At 38.8% G+C, this 17,429-nt stretch overlaps 1 protein-coding gene across 1 annotated transcript in view; it reads left to right on the plus strand.

Annotated features, from left to right (window-relative positions):
* The window catches only part of LOC127226187 (DNA excision repair protein ERCC-5), a 63,235-nt gene extending 48,217 nt beyond the window's left edge, over window positions 1–15,018 (plus strand). The window contains exons 18-24 of the mRNA XM_051190110.1: window positions 1,124–1,371; window positions 1,734–1,853; window positions 1,985–2,198; window positions 3,302–3,446; window positions 11,661–11,861; window positions 12,625–12,709; window positions 14,397–15,018. Of these exons, the coding sequence (XP_051046067.1) occupies window positions 1,124–1,371; window positions 1,734–1,853; window positions 1,985–2,198; window positions 3,302–3,446; window positions 11,661–11,861; window positions 12,625–12,709; window positions 14,397–14,978 (1,595 nt within the window). The 3' untranslated portion in view covers window positions 14,979–15,018. The remainder of the gene's footprint in view (window positions 1–1,123; window positions 1,372–1,733; window positions 1,854–1,984; window positions 2,199–3,301; window positions 3,447–11,660; window positions 11,862–12,624; window positions 12,710–14,396) is intronic.
* The last annotated feature ends 2,411 nt before the right edge of the window (window positions 15,019–17,429 follow it).

The raw sequence follows: 17,429 nt of genomic DNA on the forward strand, positions 1-17,429 counted from the left end.
GTTGTATCCTGACTTCCCAACAAGTCAGGATAGTTCCTTCCTGAGCTACAACACTCGCAGGTATTATACACCTGACTTCCGACAGTCAGGATACCTTTCCCCTGAAAGTAGTAACTCTTCCAAGGTGGGCTGTTAAATTTCCAGGATGAGATTATCTTCGGGTTTTTTGTTTTGCTTTTGTTTTTTTTTTATGTAGGCACTTAGTGCTGTGAACTTCCTTTTAGCACCACTTTCATTCTGTCTCCTAAGTTTGGGTGTATTTGAAATGAAAATCATTGAATTCTAGAGAGTCTTTAATTTCTTTCTTTATTTCTGTTTCGGTCCATTTTTCATTTAGTATAGAGTTTGTTCAGTTTCCATAAGTTTGTAAGCTTTCTGTTGTTTCTGTTAATCTGTTGAGACTTGTTTAGTGTCTGAGTCTTTGGTCAAATTTGGAGAAAGTTCCATGAGATGCTGAGAAGAATGTATATTAACTTGTGTTTGGGTTAAATTTTCTATAAATATTGGTTAGGTCCATTTGCTTTATAACATCTGTTAGCTCCAACATATCTCTGTTTAGTTTTTGTCCAGATGATTGTGGTGTTTTGAATGAAAATTGCCCCCGTATTCTCATATGTGTGGCTCTGTTAGGAGGCATGGCCTTGTCAGGGTAGGTGTGGTCTTGTTGGATGAAGTGTGCCACTGGGGGTGGGTGGACTTTGAGGTTGTAGAAGTTGAAGCCAGGCCCATTCTCTCTTCCTGCAGCCTGTAGATCCAGATGTGACCTACTGTCCACCTATCTGCTTCCCTGGCTTCCTTTCTGTGTTTTAAAAACAACATTAGTTAATAGAACATAGTTTTATATAGCTAATATGCAAGTCTTTGAGAATTTTGTTCCTACTTTCAGTGACCAAAAGCCTAATATATCAATTTGTCTAATGGAAAAAGCTTTTTTGGAAGTGCTAGGTGAGCATTTGTAATGTAGTGTATTTAAGAATAACAAGTTAATTGCATGTTTGAGTTATAGTTAAATCCTTTCTTTGGAGTCTGACATTTTTCAGGACTGTTGAGAAAGTTTTGATGACTTCAGAGTGATTCTAATGTTCTCATTGTAGATGAAGTGACATCGTTATTTTTTGGACAGGAAGTTTCGTTGAGGTGCAGAGTGTGATCAGTGATGGTGAACTTGAAACAGAGTCATCAGAGGCTTCTAAACCTCCCTCTGAACAAGATGAAGAGGAACCAAGAGGAATTCTGGTAGAAGAAACCCCCAGAGACACAGAACACCTCCTACAGGACAGCTTTGACAGTGAAGACTTGGCTAAGGAAGAACACAACAAAGCTGACAGAGATGCTGAGGACTCGCCTAATGAATGGCTAGATATTAATCTGGTAATAATATAATACTATGTTTTAACTTAGTACCAAGGAAGCCAAGCCTGTGACTTTTGAGATTTTAAGAGTTGCTGGATAAATAATTACTAGCTATTTTTAAATCATCTTCTTGTTAATCATAGTTACCTTTTGAAATGTGAGTTACATCTGGAGTAGATAGGTTTCTCTTATGATATAATGAAGAGACTGAAAGGAACAGTCTTGCCTAGAAATCCCAAGAGGAAAACAATGTAAGGAGAAACACCCTATTGATCCTTTTAGCCAAAGGAATGTAGACTTTTGTTGTTGTTGCTGTTGCAACAAATAAACATAATTGGATCATGACTGTAATGATCTGTAAATGGGAGCATGTTTTCTAGGAGGAACTAGACAGCCTGGAGAGTAACCTCTTAGCAGAGCAGAATTCACTGGAAGCTCAAAAACAGCAGCAAGAACGGATTGCTGCCTCTGTAACAGGCCAGATGTTTCTGGAAAGTCAGGTGAGTATGACTTTATTTGGGCTCCTGTAAAGTTGCCCTTACTGTCGAAAGGGCTGTGTGATAGTGTCACACCCTTGTGATCGATTGAGGACAACAATGCATTTCCCTGTGGGTGGTTTCTCTTACTACAGGAACTCCTGCGCTTGTTTGGCATTCCCTATATCCAGGCTCCCATGGAGGCAGAGGCACAGTGTGCCATCCTGGACCTTACTGATCAGACTTCTGGGACCATCACTGATGATAGTGATATCTGGCTCTTTGGGGCCCGGCATGTCTATAAAAATTTTTTTAACAAAAACAAGTTTGTAGAATACTACCAATATGTGGATTTTCATAACCAATTAGGTAAGACTCAAGAGTGTTGTCACTTCCCACAGTTCACCCTCCTGATTTGCCTCATGTGGTTTTCTGCTGAAGGAACTAATTTGGTGCATGAATGGAAATAAGAGGTCATAAGATTTTAAAACTTAGATTTAAGAAGTTAAAATCCTAGTATCTTTCTTGCACTTAAGTCATCTACAAGGTTAGTTGAGTTACCTGACAATGAACCAGAGATGCTCTCTTAGGGTGAGGAATGGAACCATTGTTGCTCCTGATGTTGACCAGCTGGGGGATGCACACTGAGTGGCTCTCATATGCCAGTCATTCTTGATAGTGAGAAAATAGCAGAGAATGAAACAATCAGTCTAGTGGATGGAAAAGATGTTGGCCATGGAAATAAGTCATAATGTGACATTTGGTGTGCACCATGGAGGGAAAAACAGCAGAACAAGAATGAGGTGCAGCTGTGGGAAAGCACATGATGCTCCTGACAGAGGTATTGTTAGGAAAGGCTTTGTGGCAGCTTAGGGTAGGCTCCATAAGGAAATAGCAAAGCTGTAAATAGATGGTTAACAAAGATCATATCAGAGGGACTTAAATACTTGCAAGACCTCTAGACAGAGATTGCTTATATACATGTTCTAGGGAGGTTAGGAGCCAGGGGGAATGGGGGAGGACGATGATATCAATATACATCAGAGAGAAGATACTGCAGCCTTGTAATGTCTAGTGCACCAGAGAAAACTGTTTGTGTCCTGGATATAGGAGGAGGGCTTCTGGTGTCCCAGTTTTGGGCCAGTGGTAGAATGGAGTAGAGGAAGAGAGAGTTGAGTAGGAATGAGTTCAATCCAAGCTCCCTAGATCTGCATACATTTGGTAGTGGAATGCTTGTGCCTGTGGTCAGAGGGAGCAGGTTAGATAGCTAAATGTAGAGGTCAGCATATATACACAATTTAAAATGAGAATAGTTAAAACTTAAAATCTCAATATAATGATATTTAACAAAATATTTTTAAATAAAACATGTCTTTGGATGTTGGTCTATTATACACAGTTTATATAATAAAAATACTTATGTAATATAACTTTTATAAAAATATGAAATCAAATTGTTGCTATTCATACAGGATTGGACCGGAACAAATTAATCAACTTGGCTTATCTACTGGGCAGTGATTATACTGAAGGGATCCCAACTGTTGGCTGTGTAACAGCCATGGAGATTCTCAATGAATTCCCCGGACGAGGTCTGGACCCACTCCTAAAATTCTCGTAAGGTTTTTCTTCATGCCTTTAATTTATGTATTTATATAAATACTCAGATTCACAAATGATTTTTTTCTTTTTTTGATAAATTGAGCTCTTATTGTATTGCCTAGGCTAACCTCAAACTTGCAATGTTCCAGCCTCAGCTTCCTACATAGCTGCTTCTATAAGTATGTGCCACCACCCCAGGGGAATCTCTTTTTGAAATCATGATGTTCCAAGCCACTGTTCATTGAAGAAGCAGTGGGAGACAGCAGCTGTGGTTTCTAGGGCCCTCATGAGTCTGTTTTCTTCTTAGTCATGCCTGGTTTATCCTAGTCCAAGGACACAGATCCCATTTTGCAGCACTCATTAGTGTGTGAGCTGCTTCTGAGTTCATTTAGATGTTTATGGAGTAGCCGATATGAGTCATGTGCAGGTCTTAGCATTGGGAAAGGTGAGTAGGCACTGTCTGCACCCTCAAGGTTCTTTGTGGGATTGGGTAATGGAAAAGCAAATGAAATTGTTTAGTGTTGCCAGTGAAATTGTTTATCACATGTTCAGTGTTATGAAAGAAGTCAACCAGGAAAGTGCTTGGAGGTTCGGGGCCAAGAACTTCCTATATACGTCATGTCCATGAAAATGCATGTGTTGACCCATTACTGCACTGTACTTGATGTGCAACTTCTGAACTTTGGAGACCAAGTGTTTATTCCTTCAACATGGCTGTGACAAGTATCTGACATGAGTCACTTAAGGAAGGTTAATTTTGTTGGATCTTGCTGTTGGTTCAAGGTTTAGTCTGTTGTGGCCAGGCAAGAATGATGGTCAGAAGCAGACAGAAGTACATGCTTTGCCCAGCTCACTTTCTCCCTGTCATTCAGTCTGAATCACAGCTCATGAGATGTTGTTGCTCATATTTAGGGGGACAGACTTCATACCTAAATTAATTAGCCTAAAAGCTCTGTCACAGACATGCTCAGAAGTTTGTCTTCATAATGAGTCTAGGTGCTGACCATTTTGCCATCAATATTATTTAGCAGAGATTCCCAATCCCAGAGATGGTAGTAGTTGTGTCTATGAAAGAACTTTTTAAAAATTGTGTTACATATTTAAAGATTTATTTATTTTTATGATTATGGCTGTCTTGTCTGCATGTATATCTCAAGCATGCAGTACCTGCAGAGGCCAGAAGAGGGTGTCAGATTCCCTGGGACTGGAGTTACAGGTAGTTATTAGCCACCATGTGGGTTTTGAGAATTGAACCTGGACCCTCTGGAAAAGTAGCCAGTGCTATTAATCTTGAGCCATCTCAGTGTGGACAGTCAGAACAACTTGTGAGGCTCAGTACCCTTTCCACCGTGTGGGTCCTCGTGATTGAACTTAGGTCATTTGGCTTGGCAGCAAGCACCTTTACCTGTTTGCCCATCTTGGTGACTCAGTAGAAAAAAACTAAGTTTTCCCTCAATGGAATTTTTTTTAACTTGAAATATGACTCACATAACATAAATTGACCCTTAAAAAATACAATTCATTGTTATCTAGTTTATTCAGAGTTGTGGAGGGTACCTTGCAACCATCAGTTTGCCACAGGTAGTCAATTTAATTCAGTTGTGTTCTCTATAGTTGAATCTCCTGGGTCTGAAAACATGCAGGGACCTTATGGTCTGAAGAATGAATACTTAAATGCGAAGTGGGATTGCAGTGATTGCTGGTTCCATAGAGCCTCAGGGCACATGCTGCTATACTCAGCTAATGCTTGCTTTCTTTTATTGCACCTTTTTTCTTCTTTCTTTCTCCCTTTCTTCCTTTCTTCCTCCCTCCCTCCTTCCTTCCCTTCCTTCCTTTCTTTCTTTTGAGACATGGTTTTTCTGTGTAGCCCTAGCTATTCTGGAACTGGCTCTGTAGACCAGGCTGGCCTTGAACTCACAGAGATCCACCTGCCTCTGCTTCCCAATTGCTGGAATTAAAAGTTTGTGCCACCACCACCTCATTGAGAAATTGACATACTGGGGTAAGTTATTATATAGCTCATTAAACATGGTTGGTAAATAACTATGTAGCTGCAAATAACATTCTTCCACAAGTGCATAAATATATCATTGAAACATTACATAGGATGCATCAAAATTACTATACTTAACACTGTGGTTTATGCAAATATATTTAGTTGGAAGAATCTGCAATTACATGCATATTATACCCATTAGACATGTACATACATGTACACATGTGCACTAGCTGGTGTATTGTATACTGTTGTTTATGTAACGTATTACTGTTTTAGAGTATACTATTATTTTATTTTCTTATGCTGTTTTTCCTTTTATTGAAAGTAGATATTTTTTTTCTTACATAATATATCCTGATTATGGTTTCTTTTCCCTCTGCTCCCAGCTCCTCCCCACTTCAACTCCAATCTTGATCCACCCCCTTTCTGTCTCTCATTAGAAGAAAGGCTTCTATGGTATAATAATAAAATAAGTTAAAAACTAACACATTGGAATTGTGTAAAACAAACAGAAGGAAAAGAGATTAAGAGAAGACACAAGAATCAGAGACCTATTATTCACACTCTCAGGAACCCCATAAAACACTAACCTGGAAGCCGTAATATACAGGCAAAGAACACTCTTCCCCTTCCTTTCCCTTGGTGTTCCCTGAGCCCTGAGGGAAGGGACTTGATAGACACATCCCATTTAGGGCTGTGTGTTTCAAGGTCTCTCACTCTCTATATAATGCCTGGCAGTGGTTCTCTGTATTTGTTTCTGTCTGCTTCAAGAGGAAGCTTCTCTGATGGTGACTGAGCAAGGCACTGATCTATTAGTATATAAGTATAGCAGAATGTCATTAGGATTCATTTTATTGCTACTTTTTTTTCTTTTAAGGCAATTAGTATTTGATTTTACCCTTGGTCCCTGAACTGTAGAGTCTCAGGTTCTTGGTTACTCAAGCAGGGTCAGGTGTGGCTTCCATCTCCTAAGAGAGGGCCTTAAGTCAGATCAGATACTGTTTGGTTATTTCTACAAGCTTTGTGCCACATTTCCCTAACATATCTTGCAGCCAGGACATGATTATAGTTCAGAAATTTTGTTGCTGGTTTGGTGTTTACATTTATCTTTTAGTAGCATGCTGAGTACCTTCCTGTACAGAAGACACCAGCACATAGGGGTAAGGTCATTTAGACACCAGTTTTGACTTCTCCATGTTCAATGAGTGTGTAGGTGTTGTCTTCAGCAGTGGCTTCTTGCTGTCAGTCTGTGGAGAACAACATCTGAATTGTTTGGGGGTTCCAACCTTGTCAGAATGACTGTCTTTGTCATACAGAAGCTTCTCAGTTTCATGAGATACTTATTGTTGATCTTCATGCCTGTTCTCCTGGTGTTCTGTTCAGAAAGCCTTTTACTGTGCCAACCAGTTCAAGGCTATTCCCCTTTTCTGTCAGATTCAGTGTATCTGGTTTAATGTTAAAGCCTTTGATCCATTTGGGGTTGAGTTTTGTGCTGGGGGTAAGTATGAATCTATTTTAATTCTTCTATATGCAGACATCCAGTTTGGCCAGCATCATTTATTGAAGATGTTGTCTTTTTTCCTTGTTTATAAAAAATCAGGTATCTATAGGTTTGGGTCTTCATTTCTATTCCATTGGTGTCTGTTTTTTATCCCCATACCATGTGTTTTTTATTACTACAGTTCTGTAGTGCAATTTGAAATCCAGGATGGTGAGTTCTCCAGCAGTCCTTTTATTGTTCAGGATTGTTTTTGCTTCCTGAGTTTTTTGTTTCTATAAGAAACTGAAAATTGTCCATCCAAGATCTGTGGAGAGTGTTGAAATTTGAATGGGATTGCATTGAATCTGTAGATGCTATTTTTACTATATTAATCCTACTAATCCATGAACATAGGAGATCTTTCCATCTTCTTGTGTCTTCTTCAATTTCTTTCTTCAAAGGTTTGACATTTCTATCATACAAATCCTTCACTTGTTTGCTTAGAGTTACCCCAAGATATTTTATATTATTTGAGGCTGTTGTGGAAAGTGTTTATTCCCTGATTTCTTTCTTAGTCCATTTGTCATTTGTCTGTAGGAAGCCTACTTATCTTCCTTCCTTTCTTTCTTTCTTTCTTTCTTTCTTTTTTTTTTTTTTTTTTTGTTAATTTTGTATTCAGCCACTTTGCTGAATGTATGTATCAGCTGTAAGAGTTTCCAGGTGAAATTTTTATGGCCATGTATATATACTATCATATCATCTGCAAATAAATATACTTTGATTTCTTCCTTTACAATTTGTATCCCATTTATCTCCTTCAGTTGTCTTACTGTACTAGATAAGACTTAAGTACTTACCTATATTGAATAGGTGGAGAGATTGGACAGCTTTGTCTTGTTCCTGATTTTAGTGGAATTGCTTTGAGTTTCTATTCATTTAATTTTATGTTAGCAATAGGTTAGCTCTAACTGCCTTTTATATGTTTGGGTGTGTTCCTTGAATCTCTAATCTCTCCAGGACTTTTATTATGAAGTAGGTTGGATTTTGTCAAAGGCATTTTCTGCATCTAATAAGTTGATCATATGGTTTTATTCTTTCAGTTTGTTTATATGAAGGACTACATTTATTGATTTCCATGTATTGAATGATCCCTGCATCTCTGGGATAAAACTTACTTGACCATGGTAGATTTTTGATGTGTTATTGGATTCGGTTTGCAAGTATTTTATTGAAAATTTTTGCATCTGTTCTCATAAAGGAAATTGGTCTGTAATTCTTGTTCTTTTTGGGTTTTTATGTGATTTGAGGATCATGGTAACTGTGGCCTCACAAAATGAATTGGCCAGTGTTTCTTTTGTGTTTATTTTGTGTAATTAATTTGAGGTATATTGGTGTCAACTCTTCTTTGAAAGTTTGGTAGAATTCTGCACTAAAACCAGCTGACCTTGGGCCATTTCTTGGTTAAGAGTTGTATGTATCAAGAAAATTATCCATTTCTTTAGATTTTCCAATTTTTTAAAAGTATATCCGTATGATTCTCTGGATTTCTTCAGTGTCTCTTGTTATGTCCCTCTGTTCATGTCTAGTTTTGTTAATTTAGATCTTCTCTTTCTTCCTTTTTGTTAGTTTGGATAAGGGTATGCCAATCTCTTTTATGTAGGCACTTAGTGCTATGAACTTGCCTCTTAGAACTGCCTTAATTTTGTTCCATAAGTTTGGGTATGTAGTGTATTCACTTTCATTCAACTCTAGAAAGTCTTTAATTTCTTTATTTCTGTCTTGACCTGGTGAATTATTCAGTTTTTCAGAGTTTGTAAGCTTTGTGTCATTTTGTTATTGATGATAGTTTTAATCCATGGTCATCAGACAGGATGAAGGGTAATATATATATATATATATATATATATATATATATATATATATATATATAATTTTATATACATTTGTTGTTATATACATTTGATATATATACACATACATTTGTTGAAACTTGCTTTGTGTTCTCATATGCAGTAAACTTGGAGAAAATTCCATGAGCTGCTGAGAAAAAGTATTCTTTTGTGTTTGGGTGAAATGTTTGTAAGTATTTGTTAGGGCCATTTGGTTTATAAGCTTATCACTAGCATTCCTCTATTTAGTTTTTTTTCTAGATGACTTGTCCTTTAGTGAGAGTTGTGTATTGAAATCTCCCACTATTAGTGTGTGAGGGTCTATGTGTGATTTGTGCTGCAGTACTGCTTCTCTTACAAAGGTGGGTACCCTTATATTTGGGTCATAGATGTTAAGAATTTTGATATCCTTTTAGTGGATTCTTCTTTTGAACAACATGTTGTGTTCTTCCCTATCTCTTCTGATTAGTTTTGGTTTGAAATCTAGTTTGTTTGTTACAAAAACGACCATACCATCTTGCTTCCTAGTTTCATTTGCTTGAATATCTTTTTCCATCCCTTTACCCTGTGAGGTGAATTCTATTTTTGATATTAAGGTGTATTTCTTCGAGTTAAAAGAATATGGGTCCTTATTAACTCCGATTCTATTAGTCTGTGTCTATTTACTGGGGAATTGGGACCATTGATATTGACAGATATCAATGAGTGTTTATTATTGTTGTTGGTGTGTGTGTGTGTGTGTGTGTGTGTGTGTGTGTGTGTGTGTGTGTGTGTGTGTGTGTTTCCTTTCTTGATTTACTGGTCTGGGTATGTTTTCCTGTGTGGTTAAGGAATTTAAGTTGGAGTTTTCCTCCTAGCACCTTCTGTAGGGCTGTTTTTATAGATAGATTGCTTAATTTGGTTTTATCATGAAATGTCTTATTTTCTCTTTCTATTGTGATTGAGATTTTTTTCTGGGTAGAGACGTCTGGGCTGTCATCTTGTTCTTTAGAGTCTGTAGACATCTGTTTATGGTGATCTGGCTCTTAGAGTTTCAATTGAAAAGTCAGGCATTCCCAGAGCTAATGTTTAGGAAGAGAGGTAGGAATCTAGTGGAACTCTGCATGCCACCTTACTTTTTTATCAGTAGCATTTAAATTTGGTGTTTAATTTGTTTCAGAAGAAAAGGAGCTCTAAAGATCCTGGGCACCTGTTCCTAAATAACCCCGGGATAGCTGGGATGGAGGGACAGCAGCTCCCCTTCCAGGCATGTGTCTTTCAGTCTCATCACAGTGGCTGACACTTCTACTGTCTCCTCACAGCCTGGTTGAGAGACTCAGCCTCCCCTCCCCCCTTCCATCTTCCTCTGCAGTGCCTGGCTCTCTTACGTTAAATGATAGATTTAGTCCTGACACTCAGTGTGTTTCTTGAGTATTGTGTTGTAATACTGGTTAAGAAAATATTTTTCTAAGGGGCTGGAGAGATGGGTTCAGTGTTAAGAGCACTTGTCACTCTCATAGAGGACACAAGTTCAGGTCTCATTACCTATATTAGGTGGCCGCTGGGGACAGATGCACACATACTCAAAAAAAAAAAAAAAAAAAAAAAGTCTTAAAAAGAAAGCATTATTTTCCCCTTGCATTTTGGTATTGGTGAAGACCACTGTTAGGTTTCTGAACTCTAGATCACACTCCCAAGTCATTCACTGAGGTATACTGGAGGCTGGAGCCCAGTTTTGGGTCCTAATATGTGAAGAAGTAGAACTGTTCTTCATGATCCACAGAGTGATTGGGTAAATGAGGAGCATGTTTTAATTTCCATAGTGTTTTCTGTTGGCACATTGTAGTTAAGTACCTTAAACCTCTGTAGCCTCCACCAGCAGTGCAGTGGTTTTGTTCCTGACTGAAGCTTGCTTGGAAGTTTTTTATTCTTGTTGCCTGTCTTGGAACAGCTCAAAGTTCAAGGACCTGCTGAATGTTTCACATTCCAGGCAGTAGGCGTTGTTAGTTAAGAGACAGACAGAATGCAGCAGGCCTTGGATCCTCTGCATCTAGACCTCTGCATGAGCACAGGCCTCTTAAGTCATGGTGATTGCTTCCAATAGTAACTTCTTTCAGAGATGGGAAGTGGACAGGCTTGTCTTATGCTCCACCTCTATTACTTCTGATCATTTTCCAAAGTCACAGAGACAAACTAACTTCACTTCTTCATAGGAGTGTTAAAAGAAAAAAACAAAACAACAACAACAACAACAAACCCAGTATGACTTTAACTTGCCATAATAAATTATCATTAAGATGGAAAAATAGACTTAATATAAAAAAGCAAAATTAAGAGTCTATTTTTGCTTAGAACATTGCTCAATACATCAGAGAACAATAGCTCTTGCTACTATTTATAATTTAAAAGACTTGCCTACTGTCTTTCTTTCTGCACATATGCCCTCTGTCTATCATATCCTACTTTGTGTTGAATGCTATCTGCACTAAAACGCCATTGTGTTCTTGACATTTTTGAATTCACTGTATCTTCCATTTCACTGACAAGAGGCCTGGAGAGTTGTGGCTTTGTACTCTTTAGATTTGAGTGGAAATTCTGGGTGTTTGTCATCTGACAGTCCAGCCCCACTTAGGGTGTCTTGAGCAAGGTACTTCTGTGTGAGTTATTTCCTTTTCTGAGAGGTGAGGGTATTGGCATGCCACAAGAAATACTTAACAGGGTGTAAGGTCTGTACCTTGTAGCTTAGTATTCTATACCACACATGTTTGTGCTAGAATCCAGACTTGAAATTACATTTCAGAACTTACATTTTGCTCTTTCCCTCCAGTGTGGAACTGTAAGGTCTCCCTGCCTTGTGAGTAATTGCTCCCATTATCTTGCAGAGAGTGGTGGCATGAAGCTCAAAACAGCAAGAAGGTTGCAGCCAATCCCCATGACACCAAAGTAAAAAAGAAGTTACGGAAGTTGCAGCTGACACCTGGCTTCCCCAACCCTGCAGTTGCAGATGCTTACCTCAGGCCTGTGGTGGATGACTCCAGGGGATCATTTCTATGGGGCAAACCTGATATTGACAAGATTAGAGAATATCCTTTCTTAAAATTTATGGAAATATTAAACTGTAGATTTTTTGGGTTTAAACCTTGGGTGACAGGAACCTAGCTTTGTTATTTCTCCAGTGTTCCATTTATCTGAGAATATTAGTTCTTTCCCTCTTTAGTTTTATTATTTTATTGAGGTTTCCCTTTCCTTTTTCCTTCTCCTTCCCTTTTCCCTTCCCCTCTCTTCCCTACCTCTCCCTTCCTCACCCCTCCTTTTCCCTCCTCTCCTCTCCTTTTCTTGCCGGAGAATGAACTCAGGGCTTCATACATATGAGGCAAATGCAGCTGCAGCATGCATGATATGACCACATGTTTAAGATTAATTATTCTGAAAGAATATGGAAGATTGCTGGCTCTCTATTCTGTGCATTTAAATAATTATTTGGATGTCAGCTTCAATATCTACAATAGACTTATCACAAGTACAACCTCCTTTCTTAACAAGAATGTAGGATATCTGCTCCTTGCTTTTATTCTAGGTTAGTCATGCTTTGTAGTGAGGAGTCTTTAATGTCCTGGTACAAATTTTTGAGTGTCTTCTACTATAGGAGATTGACCAGAACATACCTCAAGATGATCTTGTTAGAGTGGCTTGTCTTGTTAGCCTTTTATCTGACCACTTCAATCTTCATAACTATGATTATCCCTGGGAATACAGTCAATGGCATCAATAGTTGGCTCTTGGATCTTTTTGTTTATTACTTGTTAAGTCTCTTTAAAAAAATCTTTAAATCTTAACTGCCAGCACATTTTGTCAGAGGTATTTTGGCTGGAACAAGACGAAGACAGATGAATCCCTTTTTCCAGTACTAAAGCAACTGAATGCCCAGCAGGTAACTGGGTTTTCTTTATATCCAGAGTGATGACTGCAGTTAGTAGGATGGCTACTATTAATATCCAGTTAACTCTTATTTCAGGGCAAATAACTGAAGATTTGAAATGATGATGCCTTAAAGAATAGAGTAAAACTTAAGGGGGAAATTGGGCCCTGAGTCCATTTTTTTAATATCACTGTTAGCACTGCTGTGTCCTTAATTTATATTGACTTTGAAAACATTGTAGTCTAATAAATGATTTCATAGTAAGATGTTTGAGATATAATGTATTACTCCTTTGGAACTATCTGTCTTCAATTCTTAAAAGCCCTGGAAGTAGTCACTTCAAAACAATTCTAAGCATTCAAGTTTCTTTAAACACTAACATTTCAGGTTACAACTTAGGGTCTTGTTTTTATAGTAACATTTCTACAAGAGAGGTTTTTAGGAGGAAATGCCCTTTTGTGTGGCCTTCAATTCTTCCAAATGGGTATTTCTGCTTATTTTATCTTTATGTCCTGCTCATATTAGATAAGCTTTCCTCCATCTCAGAAGCCACTCATAAAACATACTTGTAAATAGAAACGAGACTGTACTTTTTAAGACAATGAAATCAGTTCCCATTAAGTCTGAGTAATTTAGGAAAAAAAAAAAAAAATCCAGTACAACTGATTTTAAGACTATTCCCAGGGATTCCCTCTTGTTTATCTGATGACTTTTACCTACCAGAAATAGAAGCCCACCAAGAATGAAAGTATTTTCTAGTGACTGCTTATTCCTTAGTTTTAGATATGCCATTGTAATGTATTTTCTTTTCCCATTATGCATGGTTTTCTCTCTAAAATTACAATGTAAAAACAGTAGATTAAAACCGCTATCTTATCCTAATAGTTGCTGACACGGGTTTATTTTCCCTTACTTCCCACATTAATTCACTCCTTTACATAAATGCCTCTTGGTAGAGTGGGTCTCCCCTTACTCTTGCTCATCAGTGTACACCACCTGTGGATTGCATGCTTTTAATAGTTCCAGAAGACCAGCTTATGTTCCATGGAAGAGTTCACATTGCTCTGCTTCTTTTGGAGATTTTAGTTTTTGAGTAGTTACAAATAATGCTGTTATTCATACTAGGTTTAAGAGTATCTTCTCAGTAGGCCATGGTGCTGCATGCCTTTAATCCCAGGAGTTAGAAGCAGGTAGCATCTCTATGAGTTCCTGGCCAGACTGGTCTACAAAGAGAGTTCCAGTATATCCAATGCTGTTCCATAAAAACAAAACAAAACACTGTCTTAAGAAGCAAAACACCCCCCCTACTACCCCCCCCCCCAAACAAGCAGTTTATCTTCTCAGAAGTGGATTTGCTGAAGTAAAGGGTTAACTTTTATTTCCTGTGTGACTTTTAATGGCTCCTAATGCATTAGGGATCTTGTCCAGATGATAATGCCTTTAGACACAGACTGGGAATTTTGTTGCTGCCAAAGAAGAGGATACAATTGTTACCAAAACCAAACAAATAGAAAAATAAGAAAGTTACAACAATAACAACAAAACCCAAAAACCAGCTATAACTGCCTTCTGGGTGGTCATGAATCTGAATTCTCAGAACTAGTAATCCAGTGTGAGTGATTAAGTGATCAGAATTGAACTTGTTAATTTGGTCTAGAAGCTTCTCACTAATCTAATTTATTGTTTTATTTTATTTTAGACCCAGCTACGGATTGATTCTTTTTTTAGATTAGCTCAACAGGACAAACAAGATGCCAAACACATAAAAAGCCAAAGGCTTAACAGAGCTGTGACATGTATGCTAAGGAAAGAAAGAGAAGAGACAGCTAGTGAGCTGGAGAAAGATTCTGAGGTCCTGGATGAGTCAAAATGGAAAACCCGAAAAAGAAGCCTGATGAGCCCAAGAGAGACATCAGTCTCCCCAAAAAGGAGGTCTTCAGGAAGTGGTGGATTTCTGGGGGACACCCACCTCTCAGAATCACCTGGGGATTCAAGTGAGGATACAGAAAGTTTATCTGTGACCTGCACACGGCAGAGAAAAACAGCTGAGTCCTCCACAGGCAGCTGTTCGGATTTGCCTGAAGTAGTGAGAGATGCTCACAGAAGGGATGGTTATATGTCCACTAGCAGCTCCAGTGAGGACAATGGGGACAAAGCCAAGGCTGTCCTAGTGACTGCTAAACCTGTATTTGGGAAGAAAAAAGGGAAGCTAATGAAGAGAAGGAAAAGAAAAGCCCAATTTAACAAGGCCATCAATTTGGAAGAACAATGTTTTCAGTGAATATGTATTGAGAGCACAAGATTAAATCTATTTATACAATTTCCATTTTGAATGTATAGTGGTTTTTTTTTTATGGTTTCTAAAGTTTATTAAAAATCAAAGAACAGAAAAACCTTACATGAAATGTTTGTCTTAGTGTCTATATTATCATCCACAAATAACATTGAAACATGAAATGTTTTGGTCAAACTGTGGTGAACAGTTACAGTAGTAGCCAGACCAATTCATCTGGGTAACCATTACAGGGATAGACATGTTCCTATACCTGTGGGTAGAACTTTAAAATGCACATTTGCAGCCACTTGGGACAGTCTCAGAGTGCCTCCTTAATGCAGAAACAGTCAATATTGCACAGGCCTCTGGTCAGTGTTCATAAGTATTACTGACTTTTTAACATTTTTATTTCATAAATATTCTTTAGTAATAGGTTCACATGAACTACATGAACTACAGACCCTGGTGCTGCTCTGGTCTGGGATGCCTCCCAGCGTCAACTGCCTCAGACAGTGAGGGCAAAGTGTATGGTTTTCAGATGTGGTTGCTAAACTGAACAGTGTTTCAGTGTGTTACAATTTTTCTGGCATTTTCTACTTTCTCATTGTTTCTATTATCTTGCCTTGAGACCACATCCAGGAAAAGGAAAAGGTTTATATTGATGAGTAGTCTCTCAATATGCTTTCTTCTAACTGAGACCTGGACAACAAGAAATATATCCTTACTTTTCAGTCCACAATCTGGCAGTTCCAGCAACTCAATGATTCTCTGCCTCCCACTGTTGTTCCAAGGCAGAGAGCAGGAGAGAGTCTCATGCCTAGATCATGGAGGAACATTGTATGGTCTCAGCAAGTTTATTCTAAAAATTTCAAGGGTGCTTTTTACTTATGAGAATAAATTGTGTTTGAGACAGTAGCAAAAGCAAATTACTATATAGAACAAATTGGTATATCTATAGTTTAGTTAGGATTATGAGCATCATATACTTTATAAAGTAACCCTTCAGCTCATTAATTTTTTTCTTTATCATTTTACTGTTAAAGCAATTTGTTCAGTTCTTTGTATCATGTTAAACACAGTTCTTTTAAAGTCAATGCCTGGGTCACCTGTGAGTACATGCTGTTGTATAGTTTGCGTTGTAAACACTGGCAGTCTGAAAAGCTGAAGAAAAGTTTTTGGCTGTCTGTGCAGGTCTGTTTTGAGGAGAGGCAGCAGCGCTGAGGGGTTTGCAGTCCCCTCATTCCTGGGAAATGGCTTCCATGAGAACCCACCGGAAACTTGGGTGTTTCTCTTCTCATTTTTGACTTTGGTCTCCTTTTGCTTAGGTAATAAGCCATGAGTGTAAAATCAACCCATTTCTGGAACCCTGGGCTTTCAGTTCCTAGCTACTTTGCCAGCCCCAAATATTACTTTGTGTCTGCAGTTCTGTGAGGTTGCCCAGAATTGTCTGGGAGTACGTGCGTCTTTCCCTTGGTCTGGTTTCTCAAGCCTTTTTATTTCACCTGAGTAGGGTTTAATGTTTCTTACTCCTATGGTAAATGCTTAAAAGAAGCAGGAGGGTCTATTTAATTTACTGGTGTGAATGTTTGAGTGCAGAAGCCCAAGAAGGCCATTAGAGGGCGCTGGAACTGGAGATATATTTGGCTACTAGTCACTATGTGGCTACTGGGAACTAAACCTTGGTTATCTGCAAGACCCAGCAGCAGCTTGTCATTGCCAGGCTGTCTTGCTTGCTCCAGAAAGGATTCTTTAATTTTGGTACGTTAGACCTGGTGGCAAGAGTTTGTACACATCTGGACTAGTAAGCAAGCTGGAATTCAAATTGGACTGTAAACTTCAAGTTCTACCTCTCAGCAACCTACTCCCACTTTTTTTTTTTTTAATTTTTCTTATTTTTACACATCAATCCCAGTTCCCTCTCCCTCCCATCCTTCCATTCTCCCCTCTGAGCCCCCCATCCTATGCCCCATCCACTCCCCAGAGAGGATGAGGCCTTCCATGAAGGATCATCAAAATCTGTCAAGTCATTTGGGGTAGGGCCTAGGCATTCCCTGGTGTCTCTAGGCGGAGGGAGTATCCCTCCATGGGGAATGTGCTCCCAAAGTCTGTTCGGGCATCGGGGATACATCCTGGTTCCACTGCCAGAAGTCCTGTAGACTTCCCAGGCCTCTTAACTGGCACCCATGTTTAGAGGGTCTGGGTCAGTATGCTGGTTTCCCAGCTATCAGTCTGGGCGTCCATGAACTCCCCCTTGTTTAGATCATCTGTTTCTGTGGGTTTCTCTAGCTTGGTCTTGATCCCTTTGCTCATCACTCCTCCCTCTCTGCAACTGGATTCAGCTCAGTGCTTAGCTGTGGGTGTCTGCTTCTGCTTCCATCAGCTACTACTGGATGAAAGCTCTAGGAGACCCACCTCTTAAAGGTTCCACAATGTCCTCAAGCAGATGGGGAAGTGTTC

Source organism: Phodopus roborovskii, unplaced genomic scaffold, assembly GCF_943737965.1.
Source record: "Phodopus roborovskii unplaced genomic scaffold, PHOROB, whole genome shotgun sequence".
NCBI lineage: Eukaryota > Metazoa > Chordata > Mammalia > Rodentia > Cricetidae > Phodopus > Phodopus roborovskii.